Source organism: Sebastes umbrosus, chromosome 2, assembly GCF_015220745.1.
Source record: "Sebastes umbrosus isolate fSebUmb1 chromosome 2, fSebUmb1.pri, whole genome shotgun sequence".
NCBI classification, from domain to species: domain Eukaryota; kingdom Metazoa; phylum Chordata; class Actinopteri; order Perciformes; family Sebastidae; genus Sebastes; species Sebastes umbrosus.
Window position 1 is genome coordinate 18,208,003 of NC_051270.1, and position 19,576 is coordinate 18,227,578.

A 19,576-nucleotide genomic window follows, 5' to 3' on the forward strand; every position below is an offset into this window, starting at 1 on the left:
TGGGCCACATTACTTTGTACATGCATAATCTAAATATAGCAGGCTAACGTTAGTCTGTCACTGTTAATTATATTTTGCTTTATTAGTGAAGCTGAGCCACATGCTCAAATAAAATCCATTTAGGGTACCACTGTGTGTGCATGTGTATCTGTGACACACAGAAAAGATACAGAACAGAGATAGATTCAGAAAGGAAAATCCTGTCATGCAATATGTAGATGAATGGGTGGATGGATAGATAGATGGGGAAACAGCTGGCTCCATCAATGGAGAAAATAAGCCTCCCAACAAGTCTAAAATTGTCTTAATGGTATTTATAATAAATGTTGTAACATCATTATGAGCTAGTTATGGTTAATAAATAGCACTATTTCAACAACTAACTGTTTATTTAACCATAGTCTTGTTTTCTTTATGCATCGTGTAAATTGTGTTGAACTTGGCTGAACAAATCTTGGACCAGCCTCTTTCTACTTAATGTACTGTGTTGAAATGTACCATGAAATATGGTCTCCCTATAGCTTTTGAAAAACATCTATTTTGGGAGAAATAATCGCTTGTCAAGTTCTCCCTTTTCCCTCAGCTGTGTGTTCTGTGATTTGCTCAAAACATCTTACTCCTAGGTTTGGTGACCTTTTAGATCAGCAGGAACTGTAATTTTGAGAAGAAGAAAAAAATCATAAAACCCCAGCAAGATCAATTTACCCTGCCGGTAGTATGCAGAGCCTAGTCACTGCTGGAATAGTTTACAATCATTTCTCTGCAGAAAACTCACGTTTTAAAATGTCAACTTTTTATGAATTCAAAAAAGTTAGTTGATTTTTTTAATGATTTGTTGATTTGGGGGATTTTTTTTATTTTTGACCTTTTTAAAGAGACGTTTAAAGTGCATTGATCAAACTTCAGCATCATGGAAGACTTCATTAGCACTCATATTGATATTAAAAAAATGTCATAAGATATAATGTTCCAAACAGGACATAGACAAATGCAACAGTGATCCAGAGAGTGATAGTACTACACCAGAGTGTTATAATAGTAATTGCCACTTGTACTACGCCACAGCAGCGCCAGGCCTGCACCTGTTCACAGCTAGAGTGAAGCCATTCTCTGTGACAGAGTAAAGACCAAAGGGAGCTAGTTTGGGATAATCATTCAAAGAAATCTCCCAAGCCCTCCGAACATTGGAGTGCATATACTGTGACTTTTACATTCACAAAACCTGGCAGAATGGAGCACCTCAGAGACATCACCAGCTTTGTTGTCAGTCAGTCTGTCTAATAGCCAATTATACAATCTGTGAACAAGCTCAAGGAAAGGCTGAATGTTGTTGTTTGTTCTGTTCAACAATTTTAAAGTCCATGCCCCATGCTGTGAGCTTGCACGCTATACTGTATGCCTCCTGGGCAAAGTTTGAAGCAAGCATTACATCTACAGTAGCTGACAGGTGGTATAGTTGCCTGATATCAGACAGAATTGGAGTGGCTGGATTCAAAGGTCTGGACCCAGACAAAGGTGGTAGATCTCCACCCCTTTTGAGATGTTATGCCTGTCAAACTTTGCCTCTCAAAATGGAGAAACAAAAATGCTAAATCTTTTGGAACTCTCTACTTAGAAAATAAACATCTTATAGGTCACCAATTTGTTATATTGAGAGAGTTATTGGTTGCTGTAATTGTTCCACCTGTCTGTTGTAGCTGTAAAGAGATCAATTTCTTGCACAAATCAGATGTAATAGATTAAATAATGTGCACTACTCAGGCAAAGACCATTTGAGGATATTCCCCCAAACTCAGTCTCTTTAATGCTAAATATCCTAGGTATGTGAGTATAAACATATTGACTTAAAAGCCTGAATCTACCTTTCAATATATTTTGCACAGGGAGTTTTACTTGTACAATCATCAAGACTCAACTCTGCAGAAACACTTTTTAAATGTATAATCTGTGATGACTTAATAGAGGTTTTGTTATTTTCCCGCGTCAGGTGATATTGTGAAATACCGCTGTTTACCTGGATACACACTGGTTGGGAAGGCAGAGCTGATGTGTAGACTCAATTCCCATTTGCTTTTTGAAGCCCCGTCTCCAACATGTCAAGGTAAGGCAGTCCACCTCCCGAACCGTTTACACGATATACTGTATACTGTACGTGCATGTCTATGTGGAAATCATATGGTGATGCTCTATCAAAATGGTTTGAATCTTAATTTAAAGGACTGATATGTATTATATTTACTGTAATAAATCATAAAATTACCATGATATGTCATCAGAGATAAAGGAAACATGCAAAAGTGAAATACTGGCTTCTCCGACGACAATGCTATGTCCAGTATGTTCTCCTTTGTTTCCATTCCGGTCCGAAACGTCCGGAATATTTTTGTTTTGGTCGGTGTGATCCGTCCACGGCCCATTTCAACACCCTGTTGCCACATATGAAACAAATTGGCATGCAGTCACAGTATTCTGCAGCCATAGAAGCAGGCAAACAAACTGGATAAACAGACATGATGTTAACGTTAGATTCTACCCGACCTAAAAAGCCTCGGCACATCTCTCACACAGCCGGTGAAGTGATTCCGACTACTGCTGTTGGCCAGAGGCCAATGCGGTCATGTCTAGAAGGTAACCCTCAAATTGCAAAAACGTGCGCTAACTGCTATCAGTCACACTGAAGGAGCAGACGTGCCACAGCTCTAATGTTTTGAATTTGGCCTGCTGTTACCCATTTCAAATGCTAGCTGTCAGTTCTACACATTGTTTCTTTAAATTGTGTTGTTTAAATATTTTCCCCAAAATAAATCTAAATACATTTATCCTCACACCTAAGCTTATCAACATTATACTTTACGAATCCTTGATCTATAGTATATGTTGGAGCATTTCTTTGATTTAAGCATTTATATTTTCCACAGCATCGCTTCTGTACTATTAAACTGAATTTACTCAGGGTGCACTCTTGTTTTTCATTTGTCTGTAGAACAGAATTGTATGTATGTATCAACATTGTAGATGAAATATTAACCTGAGAATGCTATAGTATGCTCACATGTTAAAAACTGTCCAAACACCTTTTAACTAAAAATAGTACCCCAGCGATTTACAATTGCACTTCCATAAAGTTGGGGAACTCATAAGAAAAAAGACTGAAAAAAGAAAAGTCAAAATCAATACAGGGTGAGATATCCTGACATTTAATTAAACCAAAACTCCAAAACATCTGGATCCTACACTTTCCATAATGTAACTTGAGGCGTCTTTTTGTTAGATCCTCCCACCTGGTAAAGACCTACATCTTTCCAGGCCCCTGATTTTGTTGACAAATGTGTCTCCAGAGCTACACGAGATACAGTATATCATACAGCTGTTTACGCTGGCCAAATGCTACTCCACATGAATAGTAAGCTGATGTTGAGGTGTAAAATCACCTCTCCACCCATTATTCCATAGCATTCATAAATAGTAAATCATATAAAATGATGGTTACCATTATCACACAGAATTTCAGATCCTAATGGATGAAGGTATTTTATCTCATCAGGGTCTGGAGTAAACTTTCACCATGAAATTAGTTTAAATGCAAAATGTTGGTAAATGAATACAGTAATGGCGGCCTATTTATGAAAAACATCACCTTAAAACCCACATCTTCTGAACTGGACTATTTTCCAGATGTCGGCTCAATCTGCATTGAAGAACTTTGAACAGCCTTTATGCTAATGTGTACATAAATTGGCCAGCAATTTTCTTGTGTTTCATGATAATACTAATACAAATAGTAATATTTATTATATATTATTAGTAGTACTACTGCTGCTAGTACACACAGGTGAAGCAAATATTTCCAGAATCAAGATGAAATCCGTTATAGAAGATATATACTTTTGGCTTGTCATAGCATGAAAAGCACAGGTGAAACACATTGTGTTTTGTCCCAGTAAGTCATGCTAGTGAGCCAGCATGCACAATACCAGGACTCTGGAACTAGCTCATCTAAATGGACTGAAGTGTTTTTTTAATGTTATCAATTACACCTGTGCTTTTGCTGCTATGACATGCCAAAATCTATTAGGCAGATTACAACAGAAATATTTTCAAACTATAAACAAGAAAATGTTTTTGCCAAGGGGAATCAGGTAGCAGAAATGCATTCACATTAGCACTGACAGTTTATCATAGTCCAACAGTCCTAGTGTTGTGTTGAAGTTGAATATGTTAGATAAAAACTGGAAAACTATTCCACTTAGTCATTATCCTATATGATTCAAAAGCTATTCAATGTTTCTTCGATACAGTGGTTCATTGTGGCATGCACGTGACTTTTGATTTTAAGACTAAAGAGAAAGAAGCACCTCATATTTTCAGTTAGCGGCATCAACACTACCACTCTGCGAAGTGCTGGTAGCATCTCCTGGTATTTCTATGAGACAACTGAATACTGATTTGAATTTCTCTTTTGAGAAGATTCTTTTTTGTGTTGAAGAGATGCTCAGTCTTCGCCATCATGTGGGATGAACAGAGTGTCCTTTCCATTATAAAGCAGGAGCAAAAGAAGCCAGCGCTCTTATAAGAGGACATGCAACCAAAGTGCTCCCCCACACAAGAGTTAGAGTTCAGCTCCTTTTGTGTGAAATCCTGCTTCCTAAACAGTCATCACATAGAAAGATTGGGAGAGGCTTCCATTGCCTCGCTTGTGCTCAAGACGGATAATAAATGAGCACGTTTCAAAGGCAGAGAAGACGGGCATGTGGCCTTCGGATTACATACATTCTGTTTTAACCTTAACATGACCCCTAGACATGCAAGCAAGTTGTATGAAAAGTACATTTCCAAAGGTGGGTTACATGTGTGGTTGAGAAAGGATACAGGTAATGGAAATGTGCAGGTCAACAAGAACGGAGGATGGATGGAAAGGATGCAGGTCAGGAAAGAGAGTTGAAAGAAGCTAGAAATGTACAAAAGAAAACCCTGAAAAGTTTTTGCTGTTTTGATCAATCTGACTGTTTTTTGTCAATTATCTCTTGCAGCCCAGTGCCCAGCCAATGAGGAGCGGTCTTTGTCATCAGGAGTGATACTTAGCCCCGGGTTTCCAAGCAACTACCCCAACAGCCAGACATGCTCCTGGCTGCTACATATGGTTCAAGGTACAGTGTGACGAGGGGTTGCTGTTTGTATGCATAGAGGTGTGTACATTTGTGTGTGTGTGTGTGTGTGTGTGTGTGTGTGTGTTGTACAGTTTGACAGACTGTACTGTATGGAAATGCTGGTACTGTAAAATTAGGGCTGTCAATTGATTAAAATATTTAATTGCAATTAATCGCATGATTGTCTGTGATTAATCACGATTAATCGCAAATTAATTGCACATTTTTTTAAATCTATTATCTGTTGAAAATGTACCTTAAAGGGACATTTCTCAAGTGTTTAATACTCTTATCAACATGGGAGTGGGGAAATATGCCTTCTTTATGCGAATGTATGTATATATTTATTATTGGAAATCAATTAACAACACAAAAAAATTATAAATATTGTCCAGAAACCCTCACAGGTACTGCATTTAGCATAAAATATATGCTCAAATCATAACATGGCAAACTCAAGCCCAACAGGCAACAACAGCTGTCAGTGTGTCAGTGTGCTGACTTGACTATGACTTGCCCCAAACTGCATTTGATTATCATAAAGTGGGCATGTCTGTAAAGGGGAGACTCGTGGGTACCCATAGAACCCATTTTCATTCACATATCTTGAGGTCAAAGGTCAAGAGACCCCTTTGAAAATGGCCATACCAGTCTTCCTTGCCAAAATTAGTTGAGTAAGCTTGCAGCGTTATTTAGCCTCCTTCGCGACAAGCTAGTATGACATGATTGGTACCAGTATCTTCATCTGTACTTTGAGCATAAATATGTATAAACATTTGTTTAAGCCTCCATGCATTTGTGTGTGTGTGTGTTTGTGTGTGTGTGTGTGTGTGTGTGTGTTTGTGGTATACTTTATATTGCACATTGCAGGTTTTTGGACGTGTTTGTAAATGATTTTGTCTTGTTTCCCAGGTTACACCATCAATATCTACGTAGAGATGTTCCACAGCGAGAAACAGTTTGATGAACTGGAGATTTTCGATGGTATACAACGCTCTACCTCTCTATATTTGCTATCCCTACACCTAGACACACACAAACACAGCATCACACAGACATGCACGCACACACATACTCACACGTAGCTTTAATTCATGTTTGTTTATGAAAAGTAGCACAACAGTTAATAAGATGCACAACACTTAATTCTCATTTGTGGTGTTGGGGAATTTTCCCCGCAGGAGTTCCAACTAGGTTGTGTAACAGTAAATGTGAAAGTGTGCAGATGAGCTTGTGTGTGTGTGTGTGTAACTTCACTTTCTTCTTCTTTATTTATTCATATTTATTTACATAGTATATTAAGAACTTTATATAACTTTATAAAGCCAGTAACAACTAAAAGTGTTTTGTTAGGATTTTTGCCAGGATATCAGCTCTTAAAATCACCAGACCCGTTCACAGCGCCCACAGCTTAGGTTGTTAAACAGCAAACATCAAAACACAAATTAGATCTCACTAGCTTTTGAAATATGTGATTTGTATTGGAATCCACAAGCAGGGATGAGCTTATACAGTACTAATGTGTGTATCCCGCTCAGCTCTGTCTATTTGTATTTATCTTGCCTGGTCCTAAACAGACTCGAGCCGCCTTTGATGTTGCCGACAGCAATGGCATCATTGTGGAGTAGGCGGCTGTGACTGGAGTCTGAACTTACTTCGGGCTCCTTCAACTGCTTGGTTCAAACAGCAGACATTAGCACAGGTGGATGGTTGTGGTCGATAAACCTGAGATGGAGCTAAACAATATGGTTCAATCAGAATCATGTAGAACAAGTAATTTGGAGGTACTTAGCAACTTAATGATGCTGTCACCTTCATGTGCTGCATGTCTCAGAAACAATAAAACACATTCTGACTGCAGCATATTGTTCATCTCCGTCTCAGGTTAGGCTAATATCCATCTGGGAGATTGTAAGATTTTTGGAATTTGTGAATTTACTGATACACACATATGAAAGAAGTAGTTCCCTCAACACACAGACCTCTAAACAAAATGACATATTGTACTTGTATGCATATACATGAGAATATATACAGTATACTGTACACACAGCTGTTCTGAAGTGTCATTTATTTGTTTCTCTAGGATCCTCAGGGCAGAGCCCTTTGCTTGTCGCTCTAAGTGGTAACCACTCATCTCAGCTGAACTTCACATCTAAAACAAACCAGCTCTACCTACGATGGTCCACTGACCATGCAACCAACAAGAGAGGATTCAAGATACGTTACTCAGGTACATACAATATCTTTAATTTTCTATCATTCTTTTTTTTTCTTTACAATGTTTATAATCAGCCGGTTATGTTATCATTAGAGAATAATATCAGCAAAATCAAACACCAGTTATCTCCTTATCTGTTTAAAAGTACAGTGTGTAGGATTTGGCGGCATGTAATGGTGTGGTTGCAGAGTGCAACCAAGTGAGTACCCCTACTCTAACTCCTCCCTTTCCAAGACTGCGGTAACGTGAGCTATCGAGTGCAAAACCGTGGTAACGCTGTTCGCCTCGCTCAGAGGCCATCCTTACCATAATAACACTACTTTAACAATAACGGAAGTCAGATGACGGCTGGTGGTACCTCGGTTTTGCACTCTGCGGCTCACGTTACCGACGTGTCGGAGAACTACGGTGGCCTTCAGGTAATGTAAAAATGCGAAAAGACTCTCTAGAGCCAGTGTTTGGTTTGTCCGTTCTGGGCTACTGTAGAACATGGCAGACTCCGTGAAGAGGACCCGCTTCCTATGTAGATATAAACTGCTCATTCTAAGCTAACGAAAACACAATTCTTAGTTTCAGATGAGTTATGAATATTATATTTCATTTCTGAGAGATCCCCGAAATGTTACACACTGGCCCTTTAAATTAAAATGAATTGTAACAGTGCATTAAAACTACAAAGCTACAATGTGAGTTTTTTTACGCAAAGAAGATGAGTGTTCTACCATGTCAAGAAAGCTGTCAGCTGTCTCCTCTGCTTTATCTCTGCTGTTTTTCACACAAATGAAATTGTACCCATCCTGCTGTGTTGAGAAATCTGCGACTAATGTTGGCTGAAGTGATTTGTCTCTAATAGCATGAATGAATAACCAACCCCAGCGCCTTTCTTCTCATGAAAGTGAATTTACGCGTCAAGGATATACAGTAGGTACCTGAGCCGTGATCATTTAGAAGACACTCCTAATTGGAAACGTTCTCTTTAATGCATCAGGCTAATTAAGAGCGAAAGAGAATTAGGGAATTCACTTTGTTAATTTGACAATTTGTTTCAGATTGAGTGTATTATCTCTATTCAGGTTCTTGCCAACACTGTGGTGTTCTGATCATTAGCTTTGTCCGGTTTTTCAGCTGCTCCTTAATCACAGCTTTTAACTTGTGTGAAGAATTTCTTGAAGATGACCACCGATTTCAGTCATAGAAAATTCAATTTACAGTGACACTGATCCAGTTTGGACTTGAGAGGAGTGCGTCACAAGGTCAGTCTCCTGGCTTTCTATACTGGAAAAAGAATGTGTGATGTATTTTAGTCTGTGGGTTGTATCAGCACAATGGCCTGAAGTAATAGTATTGTCTTTTCCCCATGGTGTTGTATTGCCCTGACAACTGCAGCTATATAGAGAACAGAAATTTATAGTTGAGAGATTTCACTTACACTTACCATACACTATTAATGCTCTGGTGAGCTTTATATTGAAGCACACCATACATATGGACAGTATGTATTCTATACGTGTGTTTATCAACTGCTTATGGACTTTTTCTTCTTTTTGAGGTTGAAGACTTGGTTTTGGAGTTCACAATTAAGTTCAGATTTATGGTGAAGGGAATGTATTATGTCTATGAGGGTCCTCATAAATATAATTCAAATTAGTGTAAGTGTGTATGACTGTGGGTCTAAGTTGCCTACAACTTGGGCTCTAACAGCCGCTGCTGCATTTTTCTTATCATTCTTTAGATTGTCCATGCTTGCTTTAGCTGTGAAATGGCCTTGGAGACATTGTTCTTAATTGCATCATGTGTATATATCCACTGACCTTTCTAAAAGCAGCAATAAGACTCATCGCTCGCACACAAGCTTCATGGTGATTCAATTAGAAATCCCACTCCTATCGTTCTATCTCTGTTTCTCTACTGTATTTGTTTTTTGCTGCACTTTGGTCAGGCTGTAAACACTTGTGGGAGTTAGTAAGTTTTAAGTATCAGCAATGGTACTGTAGTAGTATCAATAATATTCATCTCAGCATATTTTTTACTGCATATGTGTGTGAACAAGGCTATTATATTTATCACATAAACATTTAGGGGCTTGTATTAGTCCGCTAAAGCTATTTCAAATGGAACAAAAGCCAAAATGAACAAGTTTGTAGTATTTCAGGGACAAGTATTCAGTATAATTATAAAATCAGGCATCGTGTTCACACTTTATTAATCGAGTGTACATATAGTAGATTATGTCAAGGCCATGGTTATTTGTAAGACTAATGGAACTAGATATGGAGCGATGTTGGTTGGACAATCGAGTGGGCCATGACCTTCAGATGAAGCTGCCTAACCATAGCAACAGTACTGATGATTTGTGTTGTTTTAATGGTGAAAATAACATTTTGAACTAAGAGTGAGTGAACCAAACCATCACTACATAATGTCTTTTTGGTTTCTTTAGCAAGTGGCCATGATATAAGCACAATGATATACTGCAAGGTGTCCCATTATAGTGTGTGTCACTTTTGCCTCTGCATTGTCCATTACCCTGCAGCTGGTGCACAAAGACTCTGCTGACTCTCTCACCGCATGTTCCAGTATAGCACATTGCACAGGACATGTGCTTTCACGTGCATAATTACAACATTTGCAGTCCATTGTTTTACATGTATTTCTCTTCATTAAGTATTAAGGAACTGAAGGACGAGGCCTTCATCCCCTGACTGAATGTTTCTGCGACCACAGAATGATCATGTTAGAGAAGTGGAGTGATAAACTTTATGGTGCAGGTAGAACAGATTGATTTTAGAGCAGATAGAGTGAGCAAAGGAGAAGCCATACGACTCTTTGGGGAGAGGGAGAAATGAGATTTATAGATGAAAATGAAAATTACAGTAACTCTGTCGTCCTAACTGGAATGGGAAAGTCATTCCACCAGTGTGAAGCCAAAAGGGAGAAGAGCCAAGACCAGGTGGAGCAATGACCACATCGGACAGGGAAGGGAGAGCCAAGTGGCCCATTGTGGAGTTTTCTGCCGGATGTTTAGATTGTTCTCCACGCCCTCGCGGTTATGCTTTTATACTCCAGGAAGACAAAAACATTGCTTTACTTGAAAAGCTTTCAGCATAAGTACTTTATTTGCTTCCAGTTTTTAAGTAATCTGTTTGTGTAAGTAACTCTATCAGAGGCTTGTGATTCGTTGTATGTTGATAACTCACTGATACTGTTGCTAGCTGTAATGCCAGAAGGGACATAGATTATATTTGATATATCTTTTATCCAAAGTAATGGGAGCATTAGTGACATTATTTCAAGACACACCTTTTTTCACTAATAAGCCCCAAGAAGCTAACCTACAATTGTCTCTCCTCTAATTATTTTCAGCATAGAAAATGAATTAGACTAGACTGGTAATTGAGTTCTGTGAAGTGAGAACACAGAGAAATACTTTTTATTAAATTGTTCTTCCTCTGTCTCTCTCTCTGTCTCTCCAGCTGCCTACTGTAGCATTAATGATCCTCCAGTGAACGGTGGCGTGGTCAACCGAACCAAACTCCGTCCAGGTAGCAGACTTCAGTTCTACTGTAACCGTGGTTACCGTATGATAGGCTCAAGCAACGCCACCTGCAGGCTCCACTCCAATGGGCTTTTCCAGTGGGATGCACAACCACCTTTTTGTCAAGGTAAAATGTATAACACATTCTTCAGCAAAGTTGACAAGCATTAAAAATTTGCAGTTTGAGAAGGACTCCCCTTGAACGCTTCTCTCTTTGTGATGCGGCAGCTGTCTCATGTGGAATCCCTCAGTCGCCGGGCAACGGCAGCTTCCATGCCAACCAGTACACCGTTGGTAGCCAGGTCACCTACCACTGTAACCATGGTTTCCACCTTGACCCCGGTGTTCAAATGACAGCAGTGTGTTTGGAGGAAGGCACCTGGAGTAATGCTGCCTCAGCACCCAGATGCCTACGTAAGTGTTATTTAAATATGATTCAAGGGCAGTCAAGACTGTAAATTGACGAAAAGAGAAAACAAATCTTAAAGGAATACTTCACCCTTAAAGCTTTGTTTGCATGCCTCCACAGTAAACGTATCAAATCTGAAAACAGCCGAAAACGTAAATACCAAGTAAATATGGAGTAAATCCTCAATGAATTGAAGTAAATGGAGGCCAGATTTAACAACAGCAAAACATCTGTTTACAAACTCTCACACAACTCAAGCAGTATAATCCAAGTCTCATTTATTCCACTCGTATGCTCAGTACTTCCCAAACACATGCATTTTTGCAAAAATTGTCCTATTTAGAACACTTCCACCACTACCGTCTCATGCTTGTGCATATATGCTCCGATTCTGTGCATTTTTTTGTTTTTTTAACAATAACGCATTAACATAAGTTTGTTTTAACGCCACTAATTTCTTTAATGCAACTTGCAATTTTTAGGTTGTAGCGGGCTCAGTTTTAAAGCTAGAGGATACTGGTATTGTATGAAACTAAAAAAAATCTAAGAAATCCATTGGTGACAACCATTCGTCATACTAGCTTGTCAAGAAGGAGGTTAAAAATACGCTCTAAATGTGTGCTCAATTTTGGAGAGGAAAAACTGGCATGGCCATTTTCAAAGGGGTCCCTTGACCTCTGACCTCAAGATATGTGAATGAAAATGGCTTCTATGGGTACAAATGAGTCTCCCCTTTACAGACATGCCCACTTTATGATAATCACATGCAGTTTGGGGCAAGTCATAGTCAAGTCAGCACACTGACACACTGACAGCTGTTGTTGCCTGTTGGGCTTGAGTTTGCCGTGTTATTATTTGAGCATATTTCTAATGCAAAATGCAGTACCTCTGAGGGTTTCTGGACAATATCTGTAAATTTGTATGTGTTAATTGATTTCCAATAATAAATATATACATACTTTTGCATATAGCAAGCATATTTGCCCACTTTCATGTTGATAACAGTATAAAATACTTGACAAATCTCCCTTTAAGGTACATTTTGAACAGATAAAAACTGTGCGATTAATGGCGATTAACTATGGACGATCATGCGATTAATAGCGTTTAAATATTTTAATCGACTGACATTCCTATAAATTATAGATTATTACGATTCATGTGTTATTTAGTGTTGACGTGTATGTTAACCATATGGAAGCAAATAGCTTATGATTAAGCACACAAATGAAGCTTGAAAACCATAATTGAATCTTTCATTTAATCGTAATTTCATTAACTTTTATTTTCCAGCGGTCCACTGCCCCAGCACTGAGGGCACCTTGTCAGATCACATGACCTCCCGCCTGCTCTCTGGTAGGCTGGGAGAGTTTGGTTCTATGGTGATGCTGGAATGCTCAACAGGGTTCTATCTGGGCGTGGGGCATCGGGCTCTTCGCTGCCTTGCCAACGGGACCTGGGAGGGGTCAGATGACCTAGCCACATGCAAGAGTAAGTACTGATATAATGTGAACACCATTGTGACTATCCTGTGCTAAAGAAATCTCAAATGCTACTGTCAAATCATCTGACCTCTTGCCCTCTGAGCAAGACAATAAAACTCCACTGTGATATTATGTTTTGTTCACCTCCCCCGACACTCTGGATGACATATAACTATTTATGAGTCTACGCAGACCTACAGCCTAGGATTTTATTATAAGAGATTAATTTGAAACTGTGTTGATACACATATATTCACATACCTGTATATGAAATGCTTCACAGTCATTTGTACTCTGCACTGCACAGATCAGTTTTAACTTCTCATGTGATGTTAGTTACTGATATCAAAACATTTCTTGGATGGGGAAGAGAAACCATATAAACGAAGGGTTAAAAAAGAAACCTCATTCATTCACACAGACACACACATACAACAGACACACCTGCATGAGCAGGGAACACTAAAAGATTATCAAAAGAATAAAACATCATTGCATTTGCTGCCACAACCTGTCACGAATGAGTTATCAAAACAGCATTACAAGCAAAACAGTTAAGGAAAAGTCAGAGAAATTTATTCCTCTGTGTGCCAAGAAAGCGTGAGCTGTTTTTGGTTTGAGTGGAAGCATGGCAGTGTATAATACCGGGCGCCACAGGTCTCAGTTTGATGGTAGGAAAGGGACAGCTTGAGAAGGAGTTACTTTCTGTGTGAGTGTGTGTGTTTATCCATTCCTCTTACTACTTCTTTTTTAAATGAGTTACCAGGGGTATCTTTACCACTGCACATTGGGACTGTGATAACTATTTTAAACAGAACGCAGCTGGTGCTTCCTAAATGTGGTGTATATCTGAGCAATAGTGGAAGATTGTTTTTTCAAATAGGGTGTTACTTTGCGATGTGCCTTTGCTGCTTTTTCATGAAGGGAAGTTATAAGAGAGCATTGTGACTTTGAAAACTTTCGAATGGGCTACAAAATTTCTTAGCATTGCATAATATATGACGTGCCAATGAAAAAGTGAAATGGGTATGTAGCAAAAAAAAAAAAAAGATTAAAAATTGAAATCTATCATACATTAGGCCAGTGGTTTTCAAACTTTATTGTGCTACATTTTCGTTTATATCTTAATTTTTTTATGATCCAGTATTTGAGTTGACATACCTAACACTGCACAAGCTCTGAGGGATTTAACAATGTAACAGAAATCTATTCTTCAAGTTGGCCAGTGGTTTCAAAACAGTGTCTCTGAGGATATTAAGGAAAAGAAAAGATCTTAAATCTTCTGACCTAAATCTAATTCAGCCAGGTATCGCATAGGACAACTAAATTTACAGTTTTTATATTTAGGATGACTTATAGTGTCATCTTACCTACAGTAACACTATGACACCCTTTTTTTGAAAACACAGAAATATAACGATACCAGTTACCCCCTAATGTTATGTAATATGTCTTTCTGTAACAACATGATCTTATCATATTTATTTTATTATTTAGTTATCTCCTGTGGGGATCTTCCTTCTCCACCCTTTGGGACCAAACTGGGGACGTTGACGACATTTGGAGCAACTGCAATCTTTATGTGCAACCATGGTTACACGCTGGTGGGGTCACATGTCAGAGAGTGCGGTGCTAACGGTCTGTGGAATGGTGCAGAGACCAGGTGTCTAGGTAAGGTCCATTAAATGTGATAGGATTTACACTGTGTCGTGGTCTGTCCCTAGGACACTTTGGTTTAAAAATTAACAATCTGATCAATAATGAAAGTAAATTCAGCAGGTTAAATGGTGGGAATCATTAAAAATAGAAACGAGGGAACGTTTATTGAGAATGATCATATTTGTACACATTTCTGTATAAAATCCAATCTGATCAGTGCTTCCTATCACCAGTCAGACCGGCTGTATTTTCAATCCTATACAATATAGCAGCCAAGACCAAGACAGTGTAATGCCAGTTTAGAGGAAAATATGTTCAATATATATATATATATATACATATATATATATATATATAAAGGTACATAATGTGATGAGAATCTTTCTATTTGTCTGCAGTAAGCAGTTCTATCACTATATCTTGCACAACTTGTGTAGAGAGGTCTACGCTGTGTGTAGGTTTTGTGTCAAGGACGTTTTGTAAAGACTTAATTTCTAATGGAAATGTATGAGCATATCATTTTTACACCCAAGCTTTATTAATAGGTGGGATTGCTACAGGTGTCTTGGTAAGGTCTATGGAAATTAAACCGGCAAAAAGTAAGATAAACTATGCACATGCCTCAGTAACTCAAATGATCTACTACTACTGAGACATTTTATTACTGAATACATTAAGGGCTTGATTTAGACCTTCCGTAAGCACTGACCAGAGATGATTAATCCTGATTTTAAATACTGTACACACTCTACTCCACTGATTCAGCCTTGGAGTTACATGCCTGAATAAGAAGCGTCATGCAGGATGCATTTTTTATGTGATGAATGTATTAATCAATTCCACCCTCACATTATTAATCTGAGATTTTGATGCTAACAAGGGCAGAAAAAAATATACCTGATGAAAAAAGAGTTTAAATTTAACTATATCACAATTTAATCACTTCTACAAATGTGGATTTTATGTGGTTAAAAATCAGTAAGCTGCATTTGTCAAGACAGGCTGCATATGCACTGGGTTGGGATTGAAAAATGATTATAAATATAAATAATTATAGAATTAATACTAATAGGTAATGATAAAATGTTCTGATTTTCATCCAACCTAAAGTGGCCAACCTTGATGGTGTGATTGTAATTAAGGTTTGTGAAGTCCTTTGCTATGAGGTCTTGTATTTTTATATTAAAAAAATATATGCTATGGGCTCCTATTATTTTCATGCTGACATAAAAAAATCACAAATGTTTTCTAATGAATAGATCATAATTATGCTCAATTATTTTCACAAGGGAACACTCGTGTTATGAGAACCACAATCCTCTTATGGAATTTATAATCCATTGAAGAATTGTGTCTCTTTAAAGTAAACAAAACATCTGCTCCTCACAATTAGGAAAGGCTGTAATTGGCAGTATGTAACGTGCAGCATTTTACACATTCCTGTGTGTATTCAGGAGGCACAAATATTGATGACACAATTAATCACAATTTGCTTCAGAAGAACCCTCAAACATATTTATTGCTCTAAACAGTTTTGGTATTCATGATAAAAACATGTCTATATCCTAGTGGTTTTATAAAATCAGACATCTGGGACAGCGATTTTGAGAAGATGTTGTTTAGAAAAGTGGGATAAATATCTGCATTACATCAACAGTAATCTCCAATGAGTTTTTGCAAAAAAAAAAGATCAATGTTCTAGAGGCCTGTTTTCAAAGTATTAATCATATTTTGAGAAAGTGTTTTATGTGTAAAGCATTTGAGAAATAAACTATATTAAATGCCCAATATATCAAAGTAGTAAGCAAGTAAGTCATAAGTACAGGGCCTCAGTCATTGACTTCATGAGGCACAGAAACATGAAGTGAGGATTGACTCGGGTGATTGGTTTCTTAATAGTTGAAATGGTATTGAATACTATTCAGTGATTCTCCACACCTAGGCTCACAAGATGTGTCCTGCAATTCATGTGCTTAAGTTCTAAGAAACCATGAAAGAATGTGGTACTTCGATAACACTACGAGCACGCAGAGGAATTGTGTCAATGTGCTGATTTTAATAGACCTTTAGTGGAAGTATTGAGACAGCTCCTATACATTATTTGGCAGTCTAACTGTCTAACTGTCTAACTTTGGCAGTCTAATAATAGGTGTTTTAAGGTCGTAACTATGGGAACATTGAACTAGCACTGATTTAAAGCCCAGAGATGGGGAAAGTGACTTTAAGTTGTTTTTCATTATACTGCATTAATCTCTATCATTTTGTCTCCACAGCTGGCCACTGTGACTCTCCAGATCCCATAGTCAATGGGCACATTAGTGGAGATGGCTCTAGTTACCGTGACACTGTGGTGTACCAGTGCATGTTAGGATATCGTCTAATCGGCACATCAGTCAGGATATGTCAGCAAGACCATCGGTGGTCTGGAACAACACCCGTTTGCGTCCGTAAGTTCTTTATGATACCAAAACCATTGTAGTGCATCTGTATTGTATGATGATTCATTGCTCTTTCAGTTGATGTGAAAAGCTAAAGTGATTTTCCTATATATAGTAAATCCATTACAGACAAGAGTCTGAAAAGAAATCCCACGTTTTAGGCCTTTCTGGGTTGAAATTGTTCCTTCAATGACTATCTCTGCTGCATCTGTGTGTCTCGACAGAAACCGAAAAAGTCGAAAATAGCACAATGCTGCAACATAATGCTTTTTCCACACCTCAAATTTCTCATCATACTTCTCTCTACTCCCTCAGCGATCACATGTGGTCACCCCGGCAACCCAGGCAATGGGCGGACCAATGGCAGCGAGTTCAACCTCAATGATGTTGTCAACTTCACCTGTAACAGAGGTTACATCCTCAGTGGGAATGCTCGTGCTCAGTGCCGACTCAACGGACAGTGGAGCAGCCCCCTGCCTGTCTGCAAAGGTCATTTCTGTGTTTTCAAACAGCATCCCTGTAAATGCTTTAGTTGAATCAGATTAATATGCATACAAGAAAGATGGTGTTGGTTTTCTTCAGTTTAACTTCTGGTATGTGTTAAGAACTAGAAAAAGTATTTGTGCACACATGCTTTACAGTATCATTGTGGTGGATGACTGTAGTGGACGTTTCCGGTGCCTTCACATTTGTTTTCACTTACAAATGAACTGATTGAGATAGTATAGTTTTACTGATGTTTCCACCTCCTCAGATCCAAGCAGCTGGCGAGTAAAATGTCATCATAAAACCTTAAAACCATGCATTTTAGATGGTCGGCATGTATTCAGTATTTGTTGGCCCGATTTGCTTCTAGCTACAGTATGTCAACTGGAACATTTTTGGCCAAATCTGCTGCCAGCAGACTGTAAAATTGAGAACTGAATAATTGTAGCGTAAACACACACTTAACATTAAGCTGTATTCAGCCACAATCAGTGTGGTGTGTCTCTAAATAGACTAACAAATTCATACGTGCGCACACACAGCTGGGTACATGTCCAGAGACACGTTCTTCTACTCTGCTAACCATGCGTAGTCGTTACACTACAAGCCTCCCCAGACCTCCAGTAGTGTAACAGTTATATACTAAAGCACGCACACACAGGCATTCTGCACAGCCAGGAGAGCAGATCGATTTCAACGTAGTTGTTCACATGGGTTTTCCATTGAGGGGATTCATCCTCGCTTGCTTGCTCTCTCCATCTCCCTCACTTTTTCTGCTTTATCCCTCTCTCCCGCTCTCTCCCTCCCAGCAGCAGCTGTCAATTATGAGTCTGAAACTTTCTTTGTTCCCATAGGGTGCCAGACACACACACACACACACACACACACACACACACACACACACACACACACACACATATCCATGTCCCCCATGGACTTGAATTTGAGTGAATGTCAGTCTCCCCGGTGACATGTGGAAAATAAAACTGCACTCTTATTGGACTGGCATCCAGCCAGAGAGCAGAGCAGAGTAGAAAGGACCAGAGGAGAGAACAAAGAACTCCAGAAAACAGAGCGTGGTATGACAAAAGAGCAGTTTAGAGAAGACCGGAACAGAGCAACAAAGATAATCTGAATTTGTAACACTGTTATTCAGGGTTTAGTATCCTAAAAGTACCCAAATATGTCCTGTTTTCTGGTGGTTGTTCTGTAAAATTTCAGCCACATCATGTTCAGAGTTGGTTCATTTAGCTGTGCCCGAAATCACTTCCTATTCACTGAATAGCGCACTAAATTTACTGTCCACAGTTTTATTTTAGTGCTCTAAGTGTGCCCTTCTGAGTGTGAAATGTATGCACTATTTATTACACGGCTTTGCTGAATACTCTATTCTGCGGCGATCTACGGTCTGTTATTGCTTTATAGCAGACCGTTACTATGTATAACAGACCATTGTTAACAACGCAGTTCTGATCTCGGACTCTGTAGGACCATTTTGGTGTCAAATTATTGATTTATTAAGTAAGTAGCTGTGTAATAAGCAGGATAATTGACATGAAATAAACCCCTTCAGGGCGATGCAAGACCCCGATGCAAACCTGTCAGGGTTTATTTCACAACAATGACCGGTTCACTGTACAATATTCCTTACATAGTTACCTAAAAAATTCCCACAATGGAATGATTAAATAGCATCCATGGCATATCTAATACTTTTCACTATTAATCTGACAATGCAAGGATGATATAAAAGGCTGATGATTAATGAGTGTCCAAAATCTCAATTTACTGCTCGCTTTAAATTAAACTGTTGCCTGTCTATTATAAAGGGAGTAGTGAATGCCGGATTTGAATGATTTCGGACACAGCCAGTGTTACTTAATATCCAAATGATAGTTATTCCAAATTAAGGAAGATTTTTGAAGTGTTTGACTCTTCTCTTCTCTTCTCTTCTCTTCTCTTCTCTTCAGTACTGTAGTATTTGATTACTAGTTGTCTTTGTACAATCTGCTATATATCCATCTATATCCATGTGAATCGTCACATCATAACAGAAGTTATCTCAAGATGCTTTTCATATAGAGCAGGTCTAGACCGTACTCTGTAATGTAGAGACCCAACAAGAGATCCCCAATGAGCATGTATTCTTATGCGACAGTGGCAAGAAGGTCTCTCATGCGAAACAAAATCTTAATCT

The 19,576-nt window shown here is 38.5% G+C and overlaps 1 protein-coding gene across 3 annotated transcripts in view; it reads left to right on the forward strand.

Moving 5' to 3' along the window:
- Positions 1-19,576, forward strand: part of LOC119478662 (CUB and sushi domain-containing protein 1-like) — a 460,060-nt gene that overhangs the window by 404,045 nt on the left and 36,439 nt on the right. For all 3 annotated transcript variants that reach the window (XM_037753555.1, XM_037753563.1, XM_037753571.1), the window contains 10 exons: positions 1,988-2,101; positions 5,031-5,147; positions 6,060-6,131; positions 7,234-7,380; positions 10,842-11,030; positions 11,132-11,317; positions 12,606-12,803; positions 14,294-14,467; positions 16,729-16,902; positions 17,209-17,382. In XM_037753555.1, coding sequence (XP_037609483.1) covers positions 1,988-2,101; positions 5,031-5,147; positions 6,060-6,131; positions 7,234-7,380; positions 10,842-11,030; positions 11,132-11,317; positions 12,606-12,803; positions 14,294-14,467; positions 16,729-16,902; positions 17,209-17,382 — 1,545 coding nt within the window. The remainder of the gene's footprint in view (positions 1-1,987; positions 2,102-5,030; positions 5,148-6,059; positions 6,132-7,233; positions 7,381-10,841; positions 11,031-11,131; positions 11,318-12,605; positions 12,804-14,293; positions 14,468-16,728; positions 16,903-17,208; positions 17,383-19,576) is intronic.